Source organism: Molothrus ater, unplaced genomic scaffold (genome assembly GCF_012460135.2).
Source record: "Molothrus ater isolate BHLD 08-10-18 breed brown headed cowbird unplaced genomic scaffold, BPBGC_Mater_1.1 matUn_MA511, whole genome shotgun sequence".
Lineage (NCBI taxonomy): Eukaryota > Metazoa > Chordata > Aves > Passeriformes > Icteridae > Molothrus > Molothrus ater.
This window is the reverse complement of record NW_023416847.1, coordinates 81,518-109,461: the sequence shown is the minus strand read 5'-3', so window position 1 is coordinate 109,461 and position 27,944 is coordinate 81,518. Positions and strand designations below refer to the sequence as shown.

At 58.1% G+C, this 27,944-nt stretch overlaps 3 protein-coding genes across 3 annotated transcripts; 1 reads left to right on the top strand and 2 right to left on the bottom strand.

The window, feature by feature from the left end:
- Window positions 1–16,703: 16,703 nt before the first annotated feature.
- Window positions 16,704–18,938, top strand: PSMB6 (proteasome 20S subunit beta 6). Its single transcript, XM_036406080.1, has 6 exons — window positions 16,704–16,825; window positions 17,350–17,417; window positions 17,597–17,728; window positions 17,815–17,944; window positions 18,165–18,309; window positions 18,678–18,938. The coding sequence occupies exons 1-6, from the start codon at window positions 16,736–16,738 to the stop codon at window positions 18,812–18,814; spliced, it is 702 nt and encodes a 233-aa protein (XP_036261973.1). The 5' UTR covers window positions 16,704–16,735; the 3' UTR covers window positions 18,815–18,938.
- Window positions 18,939–18,946: 8 nt separating this feature from the next.
- SLC25A11 (solute carrier family 25 member 11) lies at window positions 18,947–22,718 on the bottom strand. Its single transcript, XM_036406079.2, has 8 exons — window positions 22,518–22,718; window positions 21,762–21,914; window positions 21,353–21,559; window positions 21,175–21,265; window positions 20,488–20,578; window positions 20,287–20,386; window positions 20,136–20,187; window positions 18,947–19,672 (listed from the first exon to the last, which is right to left on the bottom strand). The coding sequence occupies exons 1-8, from the start codon at window positions 22,592–22,594 to the stop codon at window positions 19,517–19,519; spliced, it is 927 nt and encodes a 308-aa protein (XP_036261972.1). The 5' UTR covers window positions 22,595–22,718; the 3' UTR covers window positions 18,947–19,516.
- Window positions 22,719–24,629: 1,911 nt separating this feature from the next.
- On the bottom strand, window positions 24,630–27,515 carry PFN1 (profilin 1). Its single transcript, XM_036406081.2, has 3 exons — window positions 27,276–27,515; window positions 25,585–25,777; window positions 24,630–24,872 (listed from the first exon to the last, which is right to left on the bottom strand). The coding sequence occupies exons 1-3, from the start codon at window positions 27,405–27,407 to the stop codon at window positions 24,775–24,777; spliced, it is 423 nt and encodes a 140-aa protein (XP_036261974.1). The 5' UTR covers window positions 27,408–27,515; the 3' UTR covers window positions 24,630–24,774.
- Between the last annotated feature and the right edge of the window lie 429 nt (window positions 27,516–27,944).

Sequence of the window (27,944 nt, the reverse complement as noted above, 5' to 3'; positions counted from 1 at the left end):
CAAACTTCAAGTCCCCGGGACTTCTCCTATTGCACCAGGCTATGCGGCAGGGCAGAGCAGCTCCGGCACAAATGTGTGTGCACACATCCGTGACACAGGACAGGACGTGACAGACAACGGGGACACAACACGGACAGAAATCTCCTGGCAAGGAAAATGGCTGCGAGGACTGAGAGAAGGCAAAAGGAGATGACTGAGGTGAGACCGATGGTGAGCTGATGAGGCTCAGAGAAACCTGGAGGAAGAAGATGCTAACCGAATGATTTATTCCAAGAACTGCAAAGATGGATGCCCGAGAATCCTACGGCCAGAAGCCTCTACCTGTCCTCACATTCTTTCGAGTCCTAGTCCGCCATAATGGATCCTGGCGGGGCAGAGCTGCCCATACAGCTCAGAACAAGACCTGAAAAAACAGCTGACCGGATGCTTCTAAAGAGACAAGAGAGTCTGATGCCTGTCTGAGCTCCTGAGGCGAACGTTCTATGGCCTGGGTGCCAGGCCGAGGAATGCAGAGATCGCAGATGCTAACAATGATGCCAGGGTTTCTGACAGGCCCCACAAAGGGCTAAGATAAAAGACATGACATATCCAAACACACATAATACACAAAAGACAAGTGACACGATACACACCGGGACTGCTCTGCCCTGCGCACCTCAGCACTGTGATCCAAAGTGAGACGTTGCTTTTATGGGGCCTAAGGGGCCGCTTCATGGACACCCCCGCACCTCCAAAGGGGACTCAAAAACCCCTCCCAGTAATTCCCAAACCAGCACCCTGCTTTCATCCCCTCTCTGGGTCGTGGCCCTCTACTTATCTCTCGCACAGCTGGGGATGCCGGTCTCAGGTGTGAAGAAAGGCCACCTCGTCAGCTGGGAAGGACCTGCTGGCACCGGGCTGGTGTCTCTTAGACAGCTGTATTAAAGAGAACCAAACATCAGTGCCGGATCTTGGCAGCCCCTCGGCCAAAACCCCACAAGTCTGCTACTCACCGTCCTCCTAAGAACGCTCAGCTGCTCGGGCCGCACGCTTCGGGCACGCTCGGAGACCGAGGTTGTCGTCACAGGGGGTGCCTGGGTTAAGAGGAGATGAGGTGATTGGTCATGGCTGAAACCTGAGGGGACCCTCGCTCCTCCTCCATACTTCCCCGACTCACCGCAACTCCTGGGCAGCTGCCCAAGGCCACCTGGATGGCACCTTGAAATAGAAGAGTTCAGGGCTTCATCAGCAGGTCCTGTAACGCATCCACAGGGCTCACACGTGCAGGGAACCCGGTGCATCGGCCGGCTGGTGACGGGGGCTCGGCGTACCCTGAGTGGATGGCCTAAAGCACACAAACGAGAATGGAAGCTTAGAGCAGCACCAGAAATTGAGACCGGAGCAATAACAGCTACTTCTCTCCACTGCTCACCTTGACTGCTGGTATCCAGATTTACTTCCTAAAAAGAAAGACAAAGAACAGAGCTGGAACAGAGTCACCACATACACTTCTGCTGCAGAGACAAATGGTGCCTCACCTGCTCGGGGGAAACCACTCACCCGGGATGGGGCCCTCTGGCACACATTTAATCCATCTGAAACTGAAAAAAAAGTCAGGACAAGAGTCAAACTGTTGCAGGATAACTTAAGAGCTCCAGATATCCTGTGTCCATCTACAAATCCCATCTACAGTCCAACTACACCCCACATTACAAACTTCAAGTCCCCGGGACTTCTCCTACTACACCAGCCTATGCGGCAGGGCAGAGCAGCCCCAGCACAAATGTGTGTGCAGACACCCGTGACACAGGACAGGACATGACAGACAACGGGGACACAACACGGACAGAAATCTCCTGGCAAGGAAAATGGCTGCAAGGACTGAGAGAATGCAAAAGGGGATGACCAAGGTGAGACCAATGGTGAGCTGATGAGGCTCAGAGAAACCTGGAGGAAGGAGATGCTAACCAAATGATTTATTCCAAGAACTGCAAAGATGGATGCCCGAGAATCCTACGGCCAGAAGCCTCTACCTGTCCTCACATTCTAACAAGTCCTAGTCCGCCATAATGGATCCTGGCGGGGCAGAGCTGTCCATACAGCTCAGAACAAGACCTGAAAAGACATCTGACTGGATGCTTCTAAAGAGACAAGAGAGTCTGATGCCTGTCTGAGATCCCGAGTGGAAAGTTCTATGGCCTGCGTGCCAGGCCGAGGAATGCAGAGAGCACAGGTGCTAACAATGATGCCAGGGTTTCTGACAGGCCCCTCAAAGGCCTAAGATAAAAGACATGACATATCCAAACAACACATAACACACAAAAGACAAGTGACACGATACACACCGGGACTGCTCTGCCCTGCGCACCTCAGCACTGTGATCCAAAGTGAGACGTTGCTTTTATGGGGCCTAAGGGGCCGCTTCATGGACACCCCCCCCACCTCCAAAGGGGACTCAAAAACCCCTTCCAGTAATTCCCAAACCAGCACCCTGCTTTCATCCCCTCTCTGGGTCGTGGCCCTCTACTTATCTCTCGCACAGCTGGGGATGCCGGTCTCGGGTGCGAAGAAAGGCCACCTCGTCAGCCGGGAAGCTCCTGTTGGCACCAGGCTGATGTCTCTCAGACAGCTATATTAATGAGAACCAAACATCAGTGCCGTATCTTGGCAGCCCATCGGCCAAAACCCCACAAGTCTGCTACTCACCGTCCTCCTAAGAACGCTCAGCTGCTCGGGCCGCACGCTTCGGGAACGCTCGGAGACCGAGGTTGTCGTCACAGGGGGTGCCTTGGCTAAGAGGAGATGATTTGGCATGGCTGAAACCTGAGGGGACCCTCGCTCCTCCTCCCTACTTCCCCGACTCACCACAACTCCTGGGCAGCTGCCCAAGGTCACCTGGACGGCACCTTTAAATGGAAAAGGTCAGGGCTTCCTCACCAGGTCCTGTAACGCATCCACAGGGCTCACACATGCAGGGAACCCGGTGCCTCCGCCGGCTGGTGACGGGGGCTCGGCGTACCCTGAGTGGATGGCCTAAAGCGCACAAACGAGAATGGCAGCTTAGAGCAGCACCAGAAATTGAGACTGGAGCAATAACAGCTACTTCTCTCCACTGCTCACCTTGACTGCTGGTATCCAGATTTACTTCCTAAAAAGAAAGACAAAGAACAGAGCTGTAACAGAGTCACCACATACACTTCTGCTGCAGAGACAAATGGTGCCTCACCTGCTCGGGGGAAACCACTCACCCGGGATGGGGCCCTCTGGCACACATTTAATCCATCTGAATCTGAAAAAAAGTTAGGACAAGAGTCAAACTGTTGCAGGATAACTTAAGAGCTCCAGATATCCTGTGTCCATCTACAAATCCCATCTACAGTCCAACTACACCCCACATTACAAACTTCAAGTCCCCGGGACTTCTCCTACTACACCAGGCTATGCGGCAGGGCAGAGCAGCCCCAGCACAAATGTGTGTGCAGACACCCGTGACACAGGACAGGACATGACAGACAACGGGGACACAACACGGACAGAAATCTCCTGGCAAGGAAAATGGCTGCAAGGACTGAGAGAATGCAAAAGGGGATGACCAAGGTGAGACCAATGGTGAGCTGATGAGGCTCAGAGAAACCTGGAGGAAGGAGATGCTAACCAAATGATTTATTCCAAGAACTGCAAAGATGGATGCCCGAGAATCCTACGGCCAGAAGCCTCTACCTGTCCTCACATTCTAACAAGTCCTAGTCCGCCATAATGGATCCTGGCGGGGCAGAGCTGTCCATACAGCTCAGAACAAGACCTGAAAAGACATCTGACTGGATGCTTCTAAAGAGACAAGAGAGTCTGATGCCTGTCTGAGAACCCGAGTGGAAAGTTCTATGGCCTGCGTGCCAGGCCGAGGAATGCAGAGAGCACAGGTGCTAACAATGATGCCAGGGTTTCTGACAGGCCCCTCAAAGGCCTAAGATAAAAGACATGACATATCCAAACAACACATAACACACAAAAGACAAGTGACACGATACACACCGGGACTGCTCTGCCCTGCGCACCTCAGCACTGTGATCCAAAGTGAGACGTTGCTTTTATGGGGCCTAAGGGGCCGCTTCATGGACACCCCCCCCACCTCCAAAGGGGACTCAAAAACCCCTCCCAGTAATTCCCAAACCAGCACCCTGCTTTCATCCCCTCTGTGGGTCGTGGCCCTCTACTTATCTCTCGCACAGCTGGGGATGCCGGTCTCGGGTGCGAAGAAAGGCCACCTCGTCAGCAGGGAAGCTCCTGCTGGCACCGGGCTGTTGTCTCTCAGACAGCTATATTAATGAGAACCAAACATCAGTGCCAGATCTTGGCAGCCCATCGGCCAAAACCCCACAAGTCTGCTACTCACCGTACTCCTAAGAACGCTCAGCTGCTCGGGCCGCACGCTTCGGGAACGCTCGGAGACCGAGGTTGTCGTCACAGGGGGTGCCTTGGCTAAGAGGAGATGATTTGGCATGGCTGAAACCTGAGGGGACCCTCGCTCCTCCTCCCTACTTCCCCGACTCACCACAACTCCTGGGCAGCTGCCCAAGGTCACCTGGACGGCACCTTTAAATGGAAAAGTTCAGGGCTTCCTCACCAGGTCCTGTAACGCATCCACAGGGCTCACACATGCAGGGAACCCGGTGCCTCCGCCGGCTGGTGACGGGGGCTCGGCGTACCCTGAGTGGATGGCCTAAAGCGCACAAACGAGAATGGCAGCTTAGAGCAGCACCAGAAATTGAGACTGGAGCAATAACAGCTACTTCTCTCCACTGCTCACCTTGACTGCTGGTATCCAGATTTACTTCCTAAAAAGAAAGACAAAGAACAGAGCTGTAACAGAGTCACCACATACACTTCTGCTGCAGAGACAAATGGTGCCTCACCTGCTCGGGGGAAACCACTCACCCGGGATGGGGCCCTCTGGCACACATTTAATCCATCTGAATCTGAAAAAAAGTTAGGACAAGAGTCAAACTGTTGCAGGATAACTTAAGAGCTCCAGATATCCTGTGTCCATCTACAAATCCCATCTACAGTCCAACTACACCCCACATTACAAACTTCAAGTCCCCGGGACTTCTCCTACTACACCAGCCTATGCGGCAGGGCAGAGCAGCTCCAGCACAAACGTGTGCCGACACCCGTGACACGGGACAGGACGTGACAGACAACGGGGACACGACACGGACAGAAATCTCCTGGCAAGGAAAATGGCTGCGAGGACTGAGAGAATGCAAAAGGAGATGACCGAGGTGAGACCAATGGTGAGCCGATGAGGCTCAGAGAAACCTGGAGGAACAAGATGCTAACCGAATGATTTATTCCAAGAACTGCAAAGATGGATGCCCGAGAATCCTACGGCCAGAAGCCTCTACCTGTCCTCACATTCTAACAAGTCCTAGTCCGCCATAATGGATCCTGGCGGGGCAGAGCTGCCCATACAGCTCAGAACAAGACCTGAAAAGACATCTGACCAGATGCTTCTAAAGAGACAAGAGAGTCTGATGCCTGTCTGAGCTCCTGAGGCGAACGTTCTATGGCCTGGGTGCCAGGCCGAGGAATGCAGAGATCGCAGATGCTAACAATGATGCCAGGGTTTCTGACAGGCCCCTCCAAGGCCTAAGGTAAAAGACATGACATATCCAAACACACATAATACACAAAAGACAAGTGACACAATACACACCGGGACTGCTCTGCCCTGCGCACCTCAGCACTGTGATCCAAAGTGAGACGTTGCTTTTATGGGGCCTAAGGGGCCGCTTCATGGACACCCCCGCACCTCCAAAGGGGACTCAAAAACCCCTCCCAGTAATTCCCAAACAAGCACCCTGCTTTCATCCCCTCTCTGGGTCGTGGCCCTCTACTTATCTCTCGCACAGCTGGGGATGCTGGTCTCGGGTGCGAAGAAAGGCCACCTCGTCAGCTGGGAAGGACCTGCTGGCACCGGGCTGGTGTCTCTTAGACAGCTGTATTAAAGAGAACCAAACATCAGTGCCGGATCTTGGCAGCCCCTCGGCCAAAACCCCACAAGTCTGCTACTCACCGTCCTCCTAAGAACGCTCAGCTGCTCGGGCCGCACGCTTCGGGCACGCACAGAGACCGAGGCCGTCGTCACAGGGGGTGCCTGGGTTAAGAGGAGATGAGGTGATTGGTCATGGCTGAAACCTGAGGGGACCCTCGCTCCTCCTCCCTACATCCCCGACTCACCGCAACTCCTGGGCAGCTGCCCAAGGCCACCTGGATGGCACCTTGAAATAGAAGAGTTCAGGGCTTCATCAGCAGGTCCTGTAACGCATCCACAGGGCTCACACGTGCAGGGAACCCGGTGCCTCCGCCGGCTGGTGACGGGGGCTCGGCGTACCCTGAGTGGATGGCCTAAAGCGCACAAACGAGAATGGCAGCTTAGAGCAGCACCAGAAATTGAGACTGGAGCAATAACAGCTACTTCTCTCCACTGCTCACCTTGACTGCTGGTATCCAGATTTACTTCCTAAAAAGAAAGACAAAGAACAGAGCTGTAACAGAGTCACCACATACACTTCTGCTGCAGAGACAAATGGTGCCTCACCTGCTCGGGGGAAACCACTCACCCGGGATGGGGCCCTCTGGCACACATTTAATCCATCTGAATCTGAAAAAAAGTTAGGACAAGAGTCAAACTGTTGCAGGATAACTTAAGAGCTCCAGATATCCTGTGTCCATCTACAAATCCCATCTACAGTCCAACTACACCCCACATTACAAACTTCAAGTCCCCGGGACTTCTCCTACTACACCAGCCTATGCAGCAGGGCAGAGCAGCTCCAGCACAAACGTGTGCCGACACCCGTGACACGGGACAGGACGTTACAGACAACGGGGACACGACACGGACAGAAATCGCCTGGCAAGGAAAATGGCTGCGAGGACTGAGAGAATGCAAAAGGAGATGACCGAGGTGAGACCAATGGTGAGCCGATGAGGCTCAGAGAAACCTGGAGGAAGAAGATGCTAACCGAATGATTTATTCCAAGAACTGCAAAGATGGATGCCCGAGAATCCTACGGCCAGAAGCCTCTACCTGTCCTCACATTCTAACAAGTCCTAGTCCGCCATAATGGATCCTGGCGGGGCAGAGCTGCCCATACAGCTCAGAACAAGACCTGAAAAGACATCTGACCAGATGCTTCTAAAGAGACAAGAGAGTCTGATGCCTGTCTGAGCTCCTGAGGCGAACGTTCTATGGCCTGGGTGCCAGGCCGAGGAATGCAGAGATCGCAGATGCTAACAATGATGCCAGGGTTTCTGACAGGCCCCTCCAAGGCCTAAGGTAAAAGACATGACATATCCAAACACACATAATACACAAAAGACAAGTGACACAATACACACCGGGACTGCTCTGCCCTGCGCACCTCAGCACTGTGATCCAAAGTGAGACGTTGCTTTTATGGGGCCTAAGGGGCCGCTTCATGGACACCCCCGCACCTCCAAAGGGGACTCAAAAACCCCTCCCAGTAATTCCCAAACAAGCACCCTGCTTTCATCCCCTCTCTGGGTCGTGGCCCTCTACTTATCTCTCGCACAGCTGGGGATGCTGGTCTCGGGTGCGAAGAAAGGCCACCTCGTCAGCTGGGAAGGACCTGCTGGCACCGGGCTGGTGTCTCTTAGACAGCTGTATTAAAGAGAACCAAACATCAGTGCCGGATCTTGGCAGCCCCTCGGCCAAAACCCCACAAGTCTGCTACTCACCGTCCTCCTAAGAACGCTCAGCTGCTCGGGCCGCACGCTTCGGGCACGCACAGAGACCGAGGCCGTCGTCACAGGGGGTGCCTGGGTTAAGAGGAGATGAGGTGATTGGTCATGGCTGAAACCTGAGGGGACCCTCGCTCCTCCTCCCTACATCCCCGACTCACCGCAACTCCTGGGCAGCTGCCCAAGGCCACCTGGATGGCACCTTGAAATAGAAGAGTTCAGGGCTTCATCAGCAGGTCCTGTAACGCATCCACAGGGCTCACACGTGCAGGGAACCCGGTGCATCCGCCGGCTGGTGACGGGGGCTCGGCGTACCCTGAGTGGATGGCCTAAAGCACACAAACGAGAATGGAAGCTTAGAGCAGCACCAGAAATTGAGACCGGAGCAATAACAGCTACTTCTCTCCACTGCTCACCTTGACTGCTGGTATCCAGATTTACTTCCTAAAAAGAAAGACAAAGAACAGAGCTGTAACAGAGTCACCACATACACTTCTGCTGCAGAGACAAATGGTGCCTCACCTGCTCGGGGGAAACCACTCACCCGGGATGGGGCCCTCTGGCACACATTTAATCCATCTGAAACTGAAAAAAAAGTCAGGACAAGAGTCAAACTGTTGCAGGATAACTTAAGAGCTCCAGATATCCTGTGTCCATCTACAAATCCCATCTACAGTCCAACTACACCCCACATTACAAACTTCAAGTCCCCGGGACTTCTCCTACTACACCAGCCTATGCGGCAGGGCAGAGCAGCTCCGGCACAAATGTGTGTGCACACACCCGTGACACGGGTCAGGACATGACAGACAACGGGGACACAACACGGACAGAAATCTCCTGGCAAGGAAAATGGCTGCAAGGACTGAGAGAATGCAAAAGGGGATGACCGAGGTGAGACCAATGGTGAGCTGATGAGGCTCAGAGAAACCTGGAGGAAGGAGATGCTAACCGAATGATTTATTCCAAGAACTGCAAAGATGGATGCCCGAGAATCCTACGGCCAGAAGCCTCTACCTGTCCTCACATTCTAACAAGTCCTAGTCCGCCATAATGGATCCTGGCGGGGCAGAGCTGTCCATACAGCTCAGAACAAGACCTGAAAAGACATCTGACCGGATGCTTCTAAAGAGACAAGAGAGTCTGATGCCTGTCTGAGATCCCGAGTGGAAAGTTCTATGGCCTGCGTGCCAGGCCGAGGAATGCAGAGAGCACAGGTGCTAACAATGATGCCAGGGTTTCTGACAGGCCCCTCAAAGGCCTAAGATAAAAGACATGACATATCCAAACAACACATAACACACAAAAGACAAGTGACACAATACACACCGGGACTGCTCTGCTTTGCGCACCTCAGCACTGTGATCCAAAGTGAGACGTTGCTTTTATGGGGCCTAAGGGGCCGCTTCATGGACACCCCCGCACCTCCAAAGGGGACTCAAAAACCCCTCCCAGTAATTCCCAAACCAGCACCCTGCTTTCATCCCCTCTGTGGGTCGTGGCCCTCTACTTATCTCTCGCACAGCTGGGGATGCCGGTCTCGGGTGCGAAGAAAGGCCACCTCGTCAGCTGGGAAGGTCCTGCTGGCACCGGGCTGGTGGCTCTTAGACAGCTGTATTAAAGAAAACCAAACATCAGTGCCGGATCTTGGCAGCCCATCGGCCAAAACCCCACAAGTCTGCTACTCACCGTACTCCTAAGAACGCTCAGCTGCTCGGGCCGCACGCTTCGGGAACGCTCGGAGACCGAGGTTGTCGTCACAGGGGGTGCCTTGGCTAAGAGGAGATGATTTGGCATGGCTGAAACCTGAGGGGACCCTCGCTCCTCCTCCCTACTTCCCCGACTCACCGCAACTCCTGGGCAGCTGCCCAAGGTCACCTGGATGGCACCTTTAAATGGAAAAGGTCAGGGCTTCCTCACCAGGTCCTGTAACGCATCCACAGGGCTCACACGTGCAGGGAACCCGGTGCATCCGCCGGCTGGTGACGGGGGCTCGGCGTACCCTGAGTGGATTGCCTAAACCACACAAATGGGAATGGAAGCTTAGAGCAGCACCAGAAATTGAGACCGGAGCAATAACAGCTACTTCTCTCCACTGCTCACCTTGACTGCTGGTATCCAGATTTACTTCCTAAAAAGAAAGACAAAGAACAGAGCTGTAACAGAGTCACCACATACACTTCTGCTGCAGAGACAAATGGTGCCTCACCTGCTCGGGGGAAACCACTCACCCGGGATGGGGCCCTCTGGCACACATTTAATCCATCTGAATCTGAAAAAAAGTTAGGACAAGAGTCAAACTGTTGCAGGATAACTTAAGAGCTCCAGATATCTTGTGTCCATCTACAAATCCCATCTACAGTCCAACTACACCCCACATTACAAACTTCAAGTCCCCGGGACTTCTCCTACTACACCAGCCTATGCGGCAGGGCAGAGCAGCCCCAGCACAAATGTGTGTGCACACACCCGTGACACAGGACAGGACGTGACAGACAACGGGGACACAACACGGACAGAAATCGCCTGGCAAGGAAAATGGCTGCAAGGACTGAGAGAATGCAAAAGGAGATGACCGAGGAGAGACCGATGGTGAGCTGATGAGGCTCAGAGAAACCTGGAGGAAGGAGATGCTAACTGAATGATTTATTCCAAGAACTGCAAAGATGGATGCCTGAGAATCCTACGGCCAGAAGCCTCTACCTGCCCTCACATTCTAACAAGTCCTAGTCCGCCATAATGGATCCTGGCGGGGCAGAGCTGCCCATACAGCTCAGAACAAGACCTGAAAAGACATCTGACCAGATGCTTCTAAAGAGACAAGAGAGTCTGATGCCTGTCTGAGATCCCGAGTGGAAAGTTCTATGGCCTGCGTGCCAGGCCGAGGAATGCAGAGAGCACAGGTGCTAACAATGATACCAGGGTTTCTGACAGGCCCCACAAAGGGCTAAGATAAAAGACATGACATATCCAAACAACACATAACACACAAAAGACAAGTGACACGATACACACCGGGACTGCTCTGCTTTGCGCACCTCAGCACTGTGATCCAAAGTGAGACGTTGCTTTTATGGGGCCTAAGGGGCCGCTTCATGGACACCCCCCCCCACCTCCAAAGGGGACTCAAAAACCCCTCCCAGTAATTCCCAAACCAGCACCCTGCTTTCATCCCCTCTGTGGGTCGTGGCCCTCTACTTATCTCTCGCACAGCTGGGGATGCCGGTCTCGGGTGTGAAGAAAGGCCACCTCGTCAGCTGGGAAGCTCCTGTTGGCCCCAGGCTGATGTCTCTCAGACAGCTATATTAATGAGAACCAAACATCAGTGCCGGATCTTGGCAGCCCATCGGCCAAAACCCCACAAGTCTGCTACTCACCGTGCTCCTAAGAACGCTCAGCTGCTCGGGCCGCACGCTTCGGGAACGCTCGGAGACCGAGGCCGCCGTCACAGGGGGTGCCTTGGCTAAGAGGAGATGATTTGGCATGGCTGAAACCTGAGGGGACCCTCGCTCCTCCTCCCTACTTCCCCGACTCACCGCAACTCCTGGGCAGCTGCCCAAGGTCACCTGGATGGCACCTTTAAATGGAAAAGTTCAGGGCTTCCTCACCAGGTCCTGTAACGCATCCACAGGGCTCACACATGCAGGGAACCCGGTGCCTCCGCCGGCTGATGACGGGGGCTCGGCGTACCCTGAGTGGATGGCCTAAAGCGCACAAACGAGAATGGAAGCTTAGAGCAGCACCAGAAATTGAGACCGGAGCAATAACAGCTACTTCTCTCCACTGCTCACCTTGACTGCTGGTATCCAGATTTACTTCCTAAAAAGAAAGACAAAGAACAGTGCTGTAACAGAGTCACCACATACACTTCTGCTGCAGAGACAAATGGTGCCTCACCTGCTCGGGGGAAACCACTCACCCGGGATGGGGCCCTCTGGCACACATTTAATCCATCTGAATCTGAAAAAAAGTTAGGACAAGAGTCAAACTGTTGCAGGATAACTTAAGAGCTCCAGATATCTTGTGTCCATCTACAAATCCCATCTACAGTCCAACTACACCCCACATTACAAACTTCAAGTCCCCGGAACTTCTCCTACTACACCAGCCTATGCAGCAGGGCAGAGCAGCTCCGGCACAAATGTGTGCACACACCCGTGACACGGGACAGGACGTGACAGACAACGGGGACACAACACGGACAGAAATCTCCTGGCAAGGAAAATGGCTGCAAGGACTGAGAGAATGCAAAAGGGGATGACCAAGGTGAGACCGATGGTGAGCTGATGAGGCTCAGAGAAACCTGGAGTAAGGAGATGCTAACCGAATGATTTATTCCAAGAACTGCAAAGATGGATGCCCGAGAATCCTACGGCCAGAAGCCTCTACCTGTCCTCACATTCTAACAAGTCCTAGTCCGCCATAATGGATCCTGGCGGGGCAGAGCTGTCCACACAGCTCAGAACAAGACCTGAAAAGACATCTGACTGGATGCTTCAAAAAAGAGTTACCATTCTGGTACCTGTCTGAGCTGCCGAGTTAAAAGTTCCATGGCATCGGTGCCAGGGCAAGGAACGCTGAGAGTACCGATGCTAAGACTGGTGCCAAGGTTTCTTACAGGCCCCTCAAAGGGCTATGATGAAAGACATGAGATATCCAACAACACATAATACACAAAAGACAAGTGACACAATACACACCGGGACTGGTCTACCCTGCTCAACTCAGTTCTGTCATCAAAAGTGACACTTTCCTTTTATGGGGCCTAAGTGGCCGCTTCATGGATGCCCCCATCTCCAAAGGGGACTCAAAAACCCCTCCCGGTGGGCCCCTACCCTGCGCCCCGCTTTCATCCCCTCTGTGGGTTGTACGCCTCTACTTATCTCTCAGACATCTGGGGATGCAGGTCTGTGTCATGTACAATGAAGGCGGCCTCCACACGTGGGAAGTTCCTGCTGGCACTGTTGTTCAATAACTCCCTGTTGTTTCTTAGTCAGCTACATGAAAGAAATCCAAATATCAATGCATGATCTCTGCAGCACACTGGCCAAAACCCAACAATTCTGCCACTCACCGTTCTCCTAAGAATGCCCGGCTCCTGGGGCCGCACCCTTCGGCCACGCTCCGAGGCGGATGCCATTGTCACGGGGTACGCCTGGGGTAAGAGAAGACGAGGTGATGTGGCGCTGCTGAAACCTGAGCGGACCCTCACTCTTCCTCCCTACTTCCCCGACTCACCGCGACTCCTCATCCGGTGCCCAAGGCTACCCTGGTGACACCTTTAAATAGAAAAGGCAGAGGCTTCATCGACGAGTCCCGTGATTCTTCCGCAGGCCTCGGGAGAGCGGCACACCCGGTGCGTCGGCCGGTGGGTGACTGGGGCTCGGTGTACTCCGAGTGGATTGCCTGAAGCGCAGAAACAGGAAGGGATGCTTAGAGTTGCACTGGAAAGTGAGACTGGAGCAATAACAACTGCTTCTGGACGCTACTCAATGCTCACCTTGCCCACCTCACCTTGACTGCTGATATCCAGCTTTACTTCCTAAAAAGAAAAAGAACAGAGCTGCAACAGAGTCACACTCCCCCTGCAGAGACAAACCGTGACTGACCTGCTCGGGGGAACCTCCTCACCCGGCATGGGTGGATGGATTTTGCCCTGGATTTTATCCTTCTGCGTCTGAAAGAAAGCGAGGACAAAAGTCAAAGGGCTGCAGGATAACTTCACAGCTCCAAACATCTTCTGTCTATCTAGGAATATCATCTAGAGTCTGGCAACGCCCCACAAACTGCAAGTCGCTGGGACTTGTCCTGTTGCAGCAGGCTATGCGGCAGGGCAGGGCAGAGCAGATCCGGCACAAATATGTGCAGACACCCGTGACACAGAACGTGACAAACAGGGGGACAACAAACACAACACATCATGCTTGTGGTGAGGGTCTCGAGGGGAAAAGGCAAAAGGGACCCCAAAGACACACTAGGTAACAAAGTACGCTGGACAACACGACGTGGACCGGAACTGCTCTGCGCTGCCCGCCTGAAAGCTGCCATCAAAATCAGAGCCTCTCCCTTTAGCTGTCCTAAGAGGCCCCTTGGAGAAGATTGCCTTTCCCTCTGCTAGTCGTTAAATCTGTCCCAGGAACTCCCAACCCACTACTCTCCCATTGTCCCAACTGCAGGCCGTGGCCCTGACTTATCTTTTGGATGATCGGTGATGAGGATCCACGTTGCACCTGAAATGAGTCTGCCTCGGAGGGCCCCGTGATCACCTGTTAGCCTCTCGGTCAGCTACAATAAAGAAAAACAAAACCAAAGTATGAGTACAGAGTTATGTGGGCCAAATCCCAGCAAGTCAGCTACTTGCCCTCTCCTGAGTGTGCCTGGCTCCTTCAGGCTCCAGCTTCATCCTGATTCCAAGGCTGTGGCCATTATTATGAGTGGCACCTGGGTTAGAGAAAGGCAAAGTGAAATGGCATTCCTGTGAGTGCAGTGGATGACCTTGTGTGCTGCAAGACGTGTGAATGCCTCTGCTCGGCTTCTGAAAAGCCTTGGGGTGGAGGGCTCAAATAAACACCCTTTCTCACCCTGCTGCCTTCAAACCCATGCCCCCAACAATAACTCCTAACCGGATACCTGCTCACCCTCCCTCTCCTAGTCACAATCCTCAACTCACCTGAAGCCTCAGTCTCAAACATCATCTTGGACACTGGGCAGATCCCTCTTGTGACACGATGAATCTGCTGAAAAAAGTGTTGTACTTGACACAACCTGGAGTCACTGGAAGCTGCAATCCTCAAAAAAAAAATGCAAAATAAAATAAGAACAAAACCAGAAATTACAAATGCACTTTACCACCCCTAAACACAAACCCCAAAATTGTGAACTTAAATACTCCCTGTATTCTATGCTGTTTTCTTCCCAGTATCTTCAAAGCCTCTGTTGCTTTAGATGCCCAGAAACACCTGCTGAAAACAAGCTGGGAGAGCCTCTTCACTGAAATGAGAGGAGAGCTCTGATGCCAGCACATCCCAGAGGGGGAATGAAGGCCCTGAGCAAAGGCTGGGGTTAATATACCCCTGATGGTGCCCGCCTCTCGTTCCCATGGCACCCGGGAAAAGGGAGGGGGCGAATCCCACCGGGTATGAAAGCCCTCAGAGAAGCTACAGCTGTTTGGCTCCTCTGACTCAAGTTCAAGGGGTGCAAAGGGCTTGTTATAGAAGAAAACTCTTCAGAAAAATAACAGCACTTTCTTTTTTGCAGCAACTACTTGGAGCAGAAGAACAGAAAACTGGTAAGACATAAAGCTTTGTGTTTAGGTAGCATTGCTAGATAAATTGGGTACTTTGCTGTTAACTTATATAATTATTCCTTGACGATTAGTAAGTCGTACATCATGTGTGGCTAAGTAGGGTGGAGAAGAATACTAATGATGTATATAGTCTAAGTCTCCTTGAGACTCCTAATTAGGCCTATTGACATTATAAACCAAAATAAGAAAAAAAACTCTCCTGGGCAGCGTAAGGGTTAAGTACATGCTAGGCTCCCCCTTCTCAGAAATAGCTGATCCAAAGGCACAGAAAGAAGTGCCCAGAAATGAATATTTAAATACTTAAAATGCTGAAAAAGACAGAGCTTCCTTCAAGTGAACCTGTAAAAATGAGAAACTAAGGTAATTATCTTCACTGAAACTGATAAAATGGCAAATAAACCAATTCTGCTCTTTAATTTATTCTCCAAAAATATTGTGAAAATAAGGGTTCTCCTCAATTTAAATCCCTCCAGCAAAGAAAAAAAAGATAAATTTTTCTCTCAATCAAAACCCTTAACAAGGAGGGACAGCTGGGGAAGGTTTGCAGGAGGCACTTAAGACTCACAAAGGAGTCTGACTTTGCAGTGGTGGCAGCTTGGGTCTGGGAGACATCCGGCACAATGACCAATTTTCAGCATGCAGCCGGCCGCTCTGGGCCACGGGCCCCTGAACACCAGTGCTGGCCCTTTTCCCTGGCAAAAAAACCTAACTAGCCCAGTTTCCTGATGGTAGATTGCAGGAGACACTTGGCACTGTCAAAGCAGCCCGAGTTAGCACTGGTGCCAGCTTGGGTCGGGGAAGCATCCTGTGTATTGCAGAATTTCAGGAGGCAGCCAGCCACTCCAAGCCACAGGCCCCTGAACAGCAACGCTGGCCCTTTTCCTTTTGGCCCCCCAGCCCTCAGGCTCTGTCACCCTCAAGCCCCCCCCACTATGCCCCTCAAGGCCCCTCTTAAGTGCCCCTCAGCTCTTTGTGTCACCCTTAATCCCTCTCCTTTGCTCCTCAGCCCCCAGCTTCTTGGTGTGCTTCTTGGTGTCACCTTCCAGCTGCCCCTGCCACCCTCAGCATGTCAGCGTGTCACCCACTGTCCCCTCTCCCTGCTCCTCCCTCAGCTCCCAGCCTCTGCCACCCTCAAGCCTTGGGGTAACTGTCTGGATCTGCTGGAAGGGTTCTGGTGCTGTCCCACCATGAGTGTTACACCTGTACCCTAACCCTACCTGGTACCCAGTGTCCTGGTACCCAGACCCCTAACCCTTAAAATGCTGAAAAACTCAGAGCTTCATTCAAGTGAACCCCTTAACACGAAGAAATGGCGCGGTTTTTCCTTGGAGCTTTGTTCCGTGCTCAGGTGCGACCGAGCACGTTCCAACCATCCTTCCTTGAGAGATCCCCCTGGGAACCGCCCCCCCACAGGAGCTCAGGTGTGCCCAGGTAACCCCCGCCGACAGGCCCCAGCAGCAACCGGCGCCTCCGCACCGGTCAGATGGCGGGTTAGGCACGGCTTGGGGCGCGGGGGAAACGGCAGTGTTATTTCCGAGGAGAAGCGGCAGTTTTATTCCCGAGGAGAAGAGCGATCACCAGAGCGGGCAGCCGCCATCTCCCCCCCTTGCTGCCGTGACACTGCCGTAAAGGGCCGAGCCAAGCCCGCCGCGCCGGCCGCGCCGCCGTAAAGCGCGGCGGAAGATGGCGGCGGTGACGGTGTGGGAGCCGCGGGCCGGGCCGGGCCCCGCCGGGCCGCACCGGGAATGGACGGCGGAGCCCGTCAGCACCGGCGTGAGTGCGGCGGGGGGACACTCCTGGAGGGCTGCGGAGTCGCCTTGGGGACGTTTATGGGCCAGGAGAAGCGTCGTGGGGCGGAGGGGGCGCGCTGCGGGGCAGAGGGTCTCCGGTGTGCGGCTGAGGGGGTAATTGGGGCTGGGGGAGCAGAGCGCCCTGAGGAGTGGGGGAAGGGGAATGTGGGAGCAGAGGGAACTCCCTAGAGAGGGGGGCACGGGGTGGTTCCTCTGCGGAGGATGGAGGGTGGTTCCTCTGGGAATTGGGGCTGGGGGAGCAGAGCTCCCTGAGGAGTGTGGAAAGGAGAATCTGGGTCAGAGGGACCCCCCCTGGAGAGGGGGACACAGGGGGGTTCGTCTGGAGAGGGGAGAACTGCTGTGGGGCCGGGAGTTCTTTGGGAAGACGATTTCTGTGGGGCACGGGTTGGTTTCTGTGCGGCGGGGCTGGATCTGCTGTGGGGCAGGGGGTTTCTCTGGGGCTGGGGGTCTCAGCGCAGCCCCTTCCTTCCCCTCCCCTCTCCCCAGACCACCATCATGGCCGTGGAGTTCGATGGAGGTGTCGTGATAGGGGCCGACTCCAGAACCACCACCGGGTGAGCGCTGTGACGTAATCAGTGACGTCACGAAGGCCTGGGACCGCATCATGGGGCTATCACTCTTGTCAGGGTGTCACTGTGATGCCACCTTGGGTGGCTCTCCTGGGCCTGTCGCTGTGGTGCCACCTCCAGCAGCTGGGTGGCTCTCCTGGTGACACCACCCCCCGTGTCCCCAGGGCCTACATCGCCAACCGTGTGACAGACAAACTGACGCCCGTCCACGACCGCATCTTCTGCTGCCGCTCGGGCTCGGCGGCCGACACGCAGGCGGTGGCTGACGCCGTGGCCTACCAGCTGGCCTTCCACAGGTACCCCCGCGGGTCCCGGGGCACGGGGCAGGGCCGGGGGGCCCGGGGGAGGCGGCCCCAGCCCCACGCCCGGCCCTGCCCCGCAGCGTGGAGCTGGAGGAGCCACCGCGGGTGCGCACGGCTGCGCGCCTCTTCCAGCAGAGCTGCTACCGCTACCGCGAGGAGCTGAGCGCCGGCATCATTGTGGCAGGCTGGGACCCACGCCGGGGAGGACAGGTGGGCTGCCTTTGCTGCGTGTTCCTTTTCTGCCCCAGCACGTCCCCTTTTCTGCCCTGCAGCATTCCCCTTTCTGCCCTGGAATGTCGTTTTTTTACACCCTGTAGGGCCCCCTTCCGCCCCATAACCCCATGTTTTCCCTACAGCCCCCCCCTCCTTTCTGCCCCACAGCCCCTTCCTTTGCCCCACAGCACCTTAGAGCCCCCCCTGTGCCCCCCAGGTGTACGTGGTGCCCATGGGGGGGCTCCTCCTGCGCCAGCCCTTCGCCGTGGGGGGCTCAGGCAGCTCCTATATCTATGGATTCCTGGATGCCACGTTCCAGCCTGGCATGAGCCGCTCCCAGTGCCAGGAATTCGTCGCCCGCGGTGGGTTTTGGGGCATTTTGGGGAATTTGGATATGGGGAAGGGTCCTGAGAGGGGGCCTGGGGTCCTGGAAGGGCATTTGGGGGCACAGAGGAGTTTGGCTGGCATTAAGGCATTTGGGCTTGTCCTGGGAGGGAATTTTGGGGACATGGAGGGTTTGGGGGACCCTGGAAGGGGATTTTGGGGCAGTGCTGAGGGGATTTTGGGGATATGGGGGGTTTGGGGGACCCTGGAAGGGGATTTGAGGGCAGTGCTGAGGGGATTTGGGAACAGGGGTGGTTTGGGGGACCCTGGAAGGGGATCTGGGGGCAGTGCTGAGGGGATTTGGGAGCAGGGGCAGTTTGGGGGGTGCTGACCTGTGCTCCCCCAGCCCTGGCCCTGGCGATGGTGAGGGATGGCTCCAGCGGGGGTGTCATCAGGCTGGCAGCCATCACGGAGGAGGGGGTGGAACGGACAGTCCTGGCTGGATCAGACCTGCCCTGGGGTGACGGTGGCCCCGCTGTGTGAGGGTGAGCCCGCCCCAGGACCCCCCAGTTTGGTGTGGGGACACAATAAACAGTTCTGCTGGATGTTGCTGGGGTGTGCCTTTGGGGTCCCCTGCTGTCAGCCTGTTCCTGGCAGAGAAAAATCACCCCCCAGTGTCTGTGGGTCTTGCTTTAATTATATGATCACGATCCATGATTCGTTAACGAAGCACAGGGTGGATGGGGAGGGAGGGGGGAAATTTCGGGGGGCTCCTGCCCCACACTGTGACCTTGATATTGGCTGGTAACAAAACCCCCAGAGGGGTGGGAAAGGGGAGCACAGGGGGAGGGCGCCCTGCAGTCCTTAGAGAGGGCTGCCCCACAGGGACAAGGCATCCCCTGGTGTCCCCATGGGAGGGATCCAGCACCTCTGCATCAGGTCCAGGGCCCCTTCACAGGGCCCCAGGGATCCCTACAGCCCCAAGGAGTGGGTCCTGCACCCCTATAGGGCCCAAGACTCCTCCATAGGGCCCCAGGACCACTTCATAGCCTTGATATGGGGGTGCTCAGGCACTCCAGCAGAGCCACCTCCCCCCAGCCCCTGGTGGTGTGGGGAGGGTCAGGCACCCCCACAGCACCTGAGGGAGAAGTCAGACACCCCCAAAACCCCTTCAGTGGGGGTCAAGTGCCCCTGGAAGGCCCACGGGATGGGGTCAGATGCCCCCCGACCCCCCCCCCGGGGGTGTCAGGCACTGAGGAAGAGCCGCTGGTACCACTTGTTCATCTGCTCGAGGAAGATGAAGGTGAGCACGGTGTGGGGGCCCAGGCGGGCGTAGTAGGGGGTGAAGCCCTTCCAGAGGCTGAAGAAGCCCTCGTAGCGCACCACCTTCAGCAGCACGTCCTGCAGGAGGGGCAGAGTGTCGGGGGAGCCCCCCCAATATAATAGGGGAGCCCCCCAAAAAAACAATCCAGGGATGCTCTTCCATAGGAAGGATGGGCAACTTCCTTGGAATAACATGGACACTGTCAAAATGATGGGGAATCCTCCCAAATTATGAGAAGCCTTCCAAAAATGACAAGGATTGCCCCCCCAAAATTACAGGGATTTCCCCTAGAAAATAATGCGGAAGCTTCCCAGAATGCCAGGGGAGCTCCCCAGAATTATGGGCATCTCCTCAGGATGACCTGAATTTCTCCCCCCACCTCCAATAACAGGGAAAACACACGCAAAATGGTGTGGAACCCCCCCGGTTGTGAAAGGGCATTTCCAAAATGGTAGAGGAGCCCCTCCCAAATTAAAGGGGGCTTAAAGAAGCCCCCCCCTAAATTAAAGGGGGGTCCCAAATGGTGCCACCCTCACTCACCAGCCCGTTGCGGTACTCAGGTTTCCCATCTATTGTCCTCATGTTCTGGATCCTGTCGGGCAGAATTTGGGGGTTAAACAGGAGGTTTTTGGGGTGTCCTACCTGTGGTTATCTAATGGGGAGCAAGGGACCCCACCAGCAATGCACCCACCGGGTCTTGACGATGTCCACGGGCATGGAGGCGGCCGTGGTCACCAGCCCGCTGATCATGCTGGCGCAGAAGTGGCACAGGATGTCGTCACGGAAATGCCCTGGGGGCACCCCAAAACATCAAAGAGGAACGGTGGGGAGGGGAGAAGAGTGCAGTGGGATTTAGGGTTCCCCCACATTCAGACCCTCCCCCTGAGCTCACCGGAGTCCAGCAGGAATTGTTTGGATTGGGAGTAGGAGGCGAGCTGGGCGGCGTTGACCACCACGGCACGGGCCATGGTGGGGATGCAGCCCTGGGGGAAAAGGATGTGTGGGTAAGCAGTGCCCCCACACCCCCCACATCCCCCCACAGACCATTATCTGCCCCCTCACCACAGTGGGGACACAGCCCTAGGGAAAAATGGGGTGTTTGGGTAAGCTGCGCACCCCCAGACCTCCCACATCAGCCCACAGACCCCCTCAGCACAGTGGGGACACAGCCCTAGGGAAAAATGGGGTGTTTGGGTAAGCTGCGCACCCCCAGACCTCCCACATCAGCCCACAGACCCCCTCAGCACAGTGGGGACACAGCCCTGGGGTGGCACATGGCATTTTGGGGGATCCAATCCCCCTCCCCAGAGCATGGAGACACAGCACTGGAGGACAAAAGCGTGTTTAGGTGAGTCCTGTGCACCCTCAGACCCCCCACCACAGACACCCCCCCCTGCATTCCCACTTTCCCCCTAGACCATGATCTCCCCCCTCACCACAGTGGGTGGGGTACAGCCCTGGGATGGCACGTGGCACTTTGGTAGACCCCAATGCCCCTCCCCAGAGCACGGGGACACCCCCAGCATCCCCGGGGAGGCAGCAGGGGGGTCCTGGCAGGGGTCCCACAGCCCCCACGTACTCTCCACAGAGTGAGCACCCCCTCCTCCCTCGCCATCCTCACGAGGGCGTCGAACACGTTGTGGTACCCACGGCGCTCGCCGGGGGGTAGCCTGGGATTCGGGGCAAAAAAAGGCGATTTTGGTCAAAAAAGCAGACTCAGGGGGCTGCAGGTATGTTCAGGAGGGCTGGGGGCTTACCTGCCATCAGCTGTCATGCGGATGAGCGCCACCTCAGCTGGGGTCCCCACGAAAGCCCCCGCAGCCCCCGCGGTCATGCCCATGGCTGCCTTGGCCAGGAAGGGAGGGGGGGTCCCGTCAGCTCCCCCAAAACGCTCCAGGAGGACGCTGTAGATGCCCAGGCGGGTGGTGGTGTAGGTGGCCTGGCGTAGCAGCCCCGCTGACAGCCTGGGGGGCACACAGGGAATGGCAGGAGTCCCAAAAATGGGGAGAGAGTGGAGCAGGAAAGAGCTCGAGGCTGGCAGGTGCTTGGGGTTTTGAGGTTTTGGGGGGGGGCTGTATCCCATGGAGGTGATCAGCAACCCCCTGCAGCATGGGAGTGACTCCCAGGGGGTCTGAGGGTTCAGGGGTGGTCTGGGGGGGCCCATACCCGGTGTAGATGCCCCTCAGCCCCTCGTGGCGCAGAATGGAGCCCAGGGCGTGCAGGGATGTCCGGTACTCCCGGCCCTTGGCCCCGGCCCCGCTCAGCTGCATCCGGTTCTTCACCAGGTCCAGGGGCTGCACGAACACCGTGGCCCCCATCCTGAAGGAAAAGGGGGTCAGGTAGGGCCCCAAAAATTACTCACAGCCCTCCAAAACCCACCCACAGTCCACTCAGGTGAAACCCAGGGGGACGAGAAAGCCTGAAGGAGTTTTGGGGATCTATGAAGGAGATTTGAGGGGAGCTGGATGGAATTTCGGGGGCTTTGAAAAGGTTCCGTAGATTTTAATTGATTTTGGAGGAGAGCTGATTAGTGATGGGAGGGTTGGGTCAGTCTGAAGGGGGTCTGGGGAGCACTCGAGGGGCACAGGAGGAATTTGGGGGAGGCTCTGGGGGGCAGTGATGGGACGTTAAAGGGTTGGGGGGAGCTGAGGGGTTAGGAGTGGCACAGAAGGGATTTGGGGGAGGATCGGGGGGGGTCTGAAGAGGGTTTGGGGAGCACTCGAGGGGCACAGAAGGGATTGGGGGGAGGCTTCGGGGGGCAGTGATGGGAAGTTAAAGGGTCTGGGGTGAGCTGAGGGATTACGAGGGGCACCGGGGGTGCTTTAGGGGCGCTCTGAAGGCTCTGGTAGGGGGGTTCTCGGTTTGGGAGTGCGGTGTCCCGAATTTGGGGGAGATGAGGGGGATATAGGAGGGGGCTCTCACCCGGCCAAGCCGCCGAAGAGAAACTTGACGGATTTTGGGGAGGTCTTGGGCCTCTCAGCCGCCGGTACCGCCGCCATCTCGGCCGGGCCGTGGTACCGGGTGGGTCGCGGGGTCCGGTCCCGGGGGGGTTGCGGGGTCCGGTCCCGGGGGGTCTCGGGGTCCGGTCCCGGGGAGGTTTCGGGGTCCGGTCCCGGGTCCGGCACCGGCGGCGCCCCAAGGTGACTCGGGGGGGCGCGGCGCCAGTGCGCCTGCGCGGGGCGCGTGCGCGCCGCCCGGGCCGGGGGGCCCCGCGCAGGGAGCGCGGCTGGGCGGGAAGCTCCGCCTCCAAAGGGGGGGCGTGTTCCGCGCTCTCACCTCTCATTGGTGAAGCGCGTTTAGGCGGGGAGTTCTTCGGTAAGCGAGGGGAGTGGCTGGGGCGAAGTAGCTCCGCCCTTCTCTCGCGAGAGTTCGCCATCTTGAGGGGGCTGAGGGGAGCCGGCGGCGGCGGCGGCGGCGGCGGGAGGGGGCGGTGGCCGGCGGCCGGCGGCCGGCGCCTCACGAACTCGGTCCCGCCGCTGCTCTGCGCCCTGGGGCGATGCCTGTCCCGTGCTCTTCCAGCCGGTGAGTGCTGGGTGGGGGGTACTGGTGCGCGCTGGGCGATATTGGAAGCATTTGGGACACTGGAGGGCGCTGTCAGGTACTGGAAGGCTCTGAGGCTGTGAGGGGAAGCGCTTGGTACGCTGGGGATCGCTGGGAGGCGCTTTGAGCGCACTGGGGGTCACTGGGAGGCACTTTGGGGTCATTGCGAGGCACTCTGGGGTCACTGGGAAGCACTATGGGGTCACTGTGGGGCAGTGAAGGATGTCCGGCTGTACTGGGGGCAATCTTGCGTGGCACCGGGGTCACTCCGAGTCCCCCTACTCATGCTGGCATACCCCGCTGACCTCTACTGCTGGTTCTAACTGGGAGTCACTGGTGAGGTACTGGGTACTGCACACCACCCCCTCCCCAGCCCTTCCATTCTCCTCTAGCCTCCCCAGTTTCGGGGTACCCCTGAGGTGTTGGGGACACCAGGGGGCACACGGTGGCAGGGATGACATAGGTGACAACATCCTACAGGTGTCACAGGTGACAGAATCACCTGGACATGGTGTGGGAGGGGGGGGCAAGGACACTGTCCTTCAGGGTGGACAAGAGGGGGACAAGGACACTGTCCTGCAGGATGCAGGGGTGCAATGGCCCCACACTGATGGGGTGACAGTGTGCCCCCACCTCACAGCCATGGGGGTCACCTCACAGCAAGGGCAAAGGCACGGTGGGGACCCCCACACCTGGGTGAGGGGACAGGACAGTCCCACAGCCCAATCTGATACCCCAAATCTGCCTCAATTCCCGCCGTGGAGCAGCCGCGGGCCCTTCCCCCCTTCCCGTGAGTCACACGGGGAGGGGGTGAGGGGGGGGAGCAGGAAGCGCCGGAGCAACCACATTGCCCTTATATGGCCTCGACTCGACGGCACCGGGAGCTGCTTCCGCCTGCCCAGGTCCTGCTGCACATCTCCTGCTGTACCCCACAGAGCCTTCCCACACCCCCATCTCTGCCCCACCCTGCCTTCCTCACCCCACACCAGCCCGCCCATCTCCCCCTGCCCCACCCCATCCCCCACACCAACCCATCCCAGCACCTCCCCAACCCCCACCTCTGGCCCCCACCACCCCCTGAACACCTGGGGGGGGGGCCCTGTACCACAACCTGCCAGGATACCTAGGGTTCCTGCCCCCCAGTTCCCCACAGCCCCTCTGTTTCCCCCCAATATGTCCCCCACCCCCCTTGTTCCATCCTACAACCCCCATCTGACCTCCGCCAATGCCAGCGAAGCCTGCCCCACAAGTGCAGCCCTCCAATAAAGCCTGTGTCCCCCAATAAAGCTACTGCTCCCCAACTTTGCCTGCTGAGAGTCGGGGGGTGGCGGGGAGGGCCCCGTGGGGCGGCAGCTGCGGCGTCACCCCCACCCCAGCCTGGACTTTGTCCCCCCAGGGCACGGCAGCACCCTTGGACCCGGGCAACCGCCCTGGGTGGAGGCAGAGCCGCACCCCAAAGCTCCCCAGCACCCCAAAAGCCCCGAGGCACAGGGATCCCCACAAGGGCACTTTATTGCTGCCGGCAGCGGGGATCATCAGGGGGTGGGCTGGGGGAGGGGGACGGGGTCCTGCTGGTCCCTGGCTGGTCCCTGGGGGTCCCTGGTGGGTCCCTGGGGGTCCCGGGGTGGCCCCCAGCCCCTCAGTACTGGCTGCGCCGCAGGTGGTTGGCCATCTCGTAGCATTTCTTGTTGACGCAGCCGCCGTGCACGCCCTCCTTGCCCATGGCCAGCACGATGGCTGCAGAGATGGGGACATGGTGGGGGTCACCACGAGGCTCCCCGTACCCCCAGACAGACAGACAGACAGGGGGGCACAAGGGCAGGGATGAAGGGATGGCAGGAGTTAGCACAGGGTAAGTTGTGGGGAGGTGGGTCAAAGGGGAGAGGGGACAAGGTTGGGGTCACCCCAAGGCTCCCCAGACAGACAGGGGGCACAGACAGACAGGGCAGGGGTGAAGGGATGGCAGGAGTTAGCACGGGGTAATTTGTGGGTCAAAGGGGAGGGGGACAGGAATGGGAAGCAGGGCAGGGGTGACACAGGTGACAGGGCAGGTGACGTGGCTGTGCAAGGGAGAGGACACAGGGTGGCACTGGGGGAGGGGGGAGCACCTGGGGAGTGACACCGGGTGACTGCTGTGATGGCATAAAACACATGGGAGGCTTGGGGTCATGGGGGGTGACAGGAACTGGTCAGGAGGTTACACGGGGTGACAGGGAGGTGACACAGGGTGACAGGGAGGTGGGGGCAGTACATAGGGTGACAGGGAGGTGGGCAGGGGGTGACACGGAGTGGCAGGGGTGACATGGGGCAGTTTCAGGGGTGATACGGGGCAGTGGCAGGGGGCAGTTTCAGGGGTGATACGGGGCAGTGGCAGGGGCGGCAGGGGGCAGTTTCAGGGGTGACAAGGGGCAGTTTCAGGGGTGACAGGGGCAGCAGCAGAGTCCCTCACTCTTGTTGGTGATGGCAGCCGTGATGTTGAAGGTGGGTGCTCCAGCAGCCCCCTTGGTGCGCAGGTCCATGCTGTGCTCGCCCTCCACCAGCAGCGAGTCGCGGATGACGGAGCAGCGCAGCCCCCCCAGCGTCAGCCCCTGCACCAGCAGTGGGCCCCGCTCGGGGCCCACCAGCGCCGCCACCTCCGCTGGCTGCGGGGACAGGCGTCAGGAACGGAGCCCAGACCCCCAGACCACCCATGAGGGACTGCCATAGCTCCCCCAATCACAGCCTGTCGCTTTGCAGGGGTGGGGACACGTCAAAGGGACCCCAGAGACCCACACCCAGGGACCCCCAAAGCCTGGATGGGGTGGGGACAGGTCAGGGCACCCCAGAAACAGAGCACAGACCCCCAAACAGACCTGTGGGGAACCACCATAGCCTCCCCTGATCACGGCATGTCACTTTGCAGGGGTGGGGCCAGGTCAGTGGTACCCTAAAAACCCAGGGGGCTCCCAAACCCTGGATGGGGTGGGGACAGGTCAAGGGGACCCCAAAGACCCCCACCCAGGGACCCCCAAAGCCAATGCCCCGGGCAGGGCCCCTGCAGGGCGCTCGGCAAACAGGGACTCTCATAACTCCCACTCCATGACCATAAAAGGGACCCAGGTGTCCCGGGACCCCCATGACTCCCGCCAGAGACCCCACGAGAGAACCCTGATCCCCGAAGTGTCCCCACAAGAGGGCCCGAGCGTCCAGGGATCTTCCAAAGCCCCCCAAACTCGGGACCCTCCAAGGCCAGCACTTCCACCCGCTGCTGCCACGGGGGAGAACAGATCAGGAACCCCAAAAGCAGCCCCGCAGGAACCCCAGAAAGGAGCCCTCAAGCGAACCGCCCCGGGACCCCACACCGAACCCAGACACCCCCACCGGGACCCCAATGAGCCCCGACACGGTCCCTGGGGTGCCCCCCCATCCCGGGGACACCCGTAACTCCCAATTGACCCCAGACAGGGACCAGGGCGCCGGTAGCCCCCCCTTTCCTACCATGGGCTTCCCCAAATTTCTTCCCTCCCACCACCCCCCCACCCCCCCCAATTTCCTTGGGGGGAAGTGGGGAGGGGGGGAGGGGGGTGCGCGCGCGCCGCCCCTCCCCCACAGGAAGCCCCGGCCGCCCCTCCTCCACCGGGAAGTGGCCGCATTCCGCGCATTTTTAGAGGGTTTTTAAGTGGGGAGGGGTTCCTCCACATCTCCACGTCCCCCTCCACGAGAGCCCCGCCATCCACTCCCGGCAGCGCCATAAAAGCAACGGGAACCGGGGACGGAGGTCGCCGGAGCACGTGGTGCTCGCCCATCCCCCCATTCCCCGCCCAACCGCGACCCCCGAAACACTCGGAGCGCGGTTGAGGAGGGGGCTGCCCCTCCGCTGGGCCCCTCTCCGGCCTACAGGGCCCCCCGGTACCAGCCCTCCCCCGGTACCGGCACCGCGGGCAGCGCCCGAGCCCCCCCACCCCGCCCCGCCGCGCTCCACGCTGGCGCTTTTGCGTTTTTCTCCCTTTTTTGTCCTTCCCGGAGCCCGTCGCGGGAGGGGTGGGGGGGTTCAGCCCCGCCCCTCAGAGGCCGCCGGGTCCCCCGCCCTCCGCGCGCTTGGGCGGGAAACGCCTCAGCGCGCGGCACCCCCCCCCGGCCCCGCCGGCGCCCGCCGCTCACCGTGATATTGGCGAAGGTCTTGCCGGGGGCGGCGGCCCAGACGGCGGGGGTGTCGCGATAGCCGACGATAGCAGCATCCTGGCAGGTGCCGTCCGCCAGCAGCGTCTCCACGTAGGGCGCCCACCCGCTCATGGCGGCGGCGGGGCGGGCGGGCGGGGCGCGGGGGGCGGGGCCTTCCGCGGGGGGGCGGGGCTTTCGGCGGGGAAAGGGGCGGGCTTTTCGCTCGGCGCCTGCGCGGTGCAGTCGAGGCGCGGCGGCGGCGGAGGAGCAGCGGAGGCGCCGCGCGGCGGTTTTCATAGGGGCCGCAGGGGGCGGGGCTAACGGGGGCGGGGCTAACGGGGGCGGAGCCAGGGGCCGGAACGTCCCGCGTGCCGCCGAGGGCGCGCGCCGATTTTGGGGGGGATGGGGGGCTTTTTATCGCGACCCTCCCCTGACTATCGCGACATCTCCCGCCCATTGCGGCCCTCCGCGATGGCCCGGCCCGCGCCGTTACCGCGATCCCGGCGCTCCCGTTCGCCGCGATCCCTTCCCTCGCTGCGCCCGCCACCCCCCTCAATCCAAACCCCTCCTATTCTGCATCCCGCGATTATCACGATACATCGAAATTCGAACACCCCCTCAGTATCCCGGCGCTCGCTTCCGTTAATCAGATCCCTCCCATTATCGCGA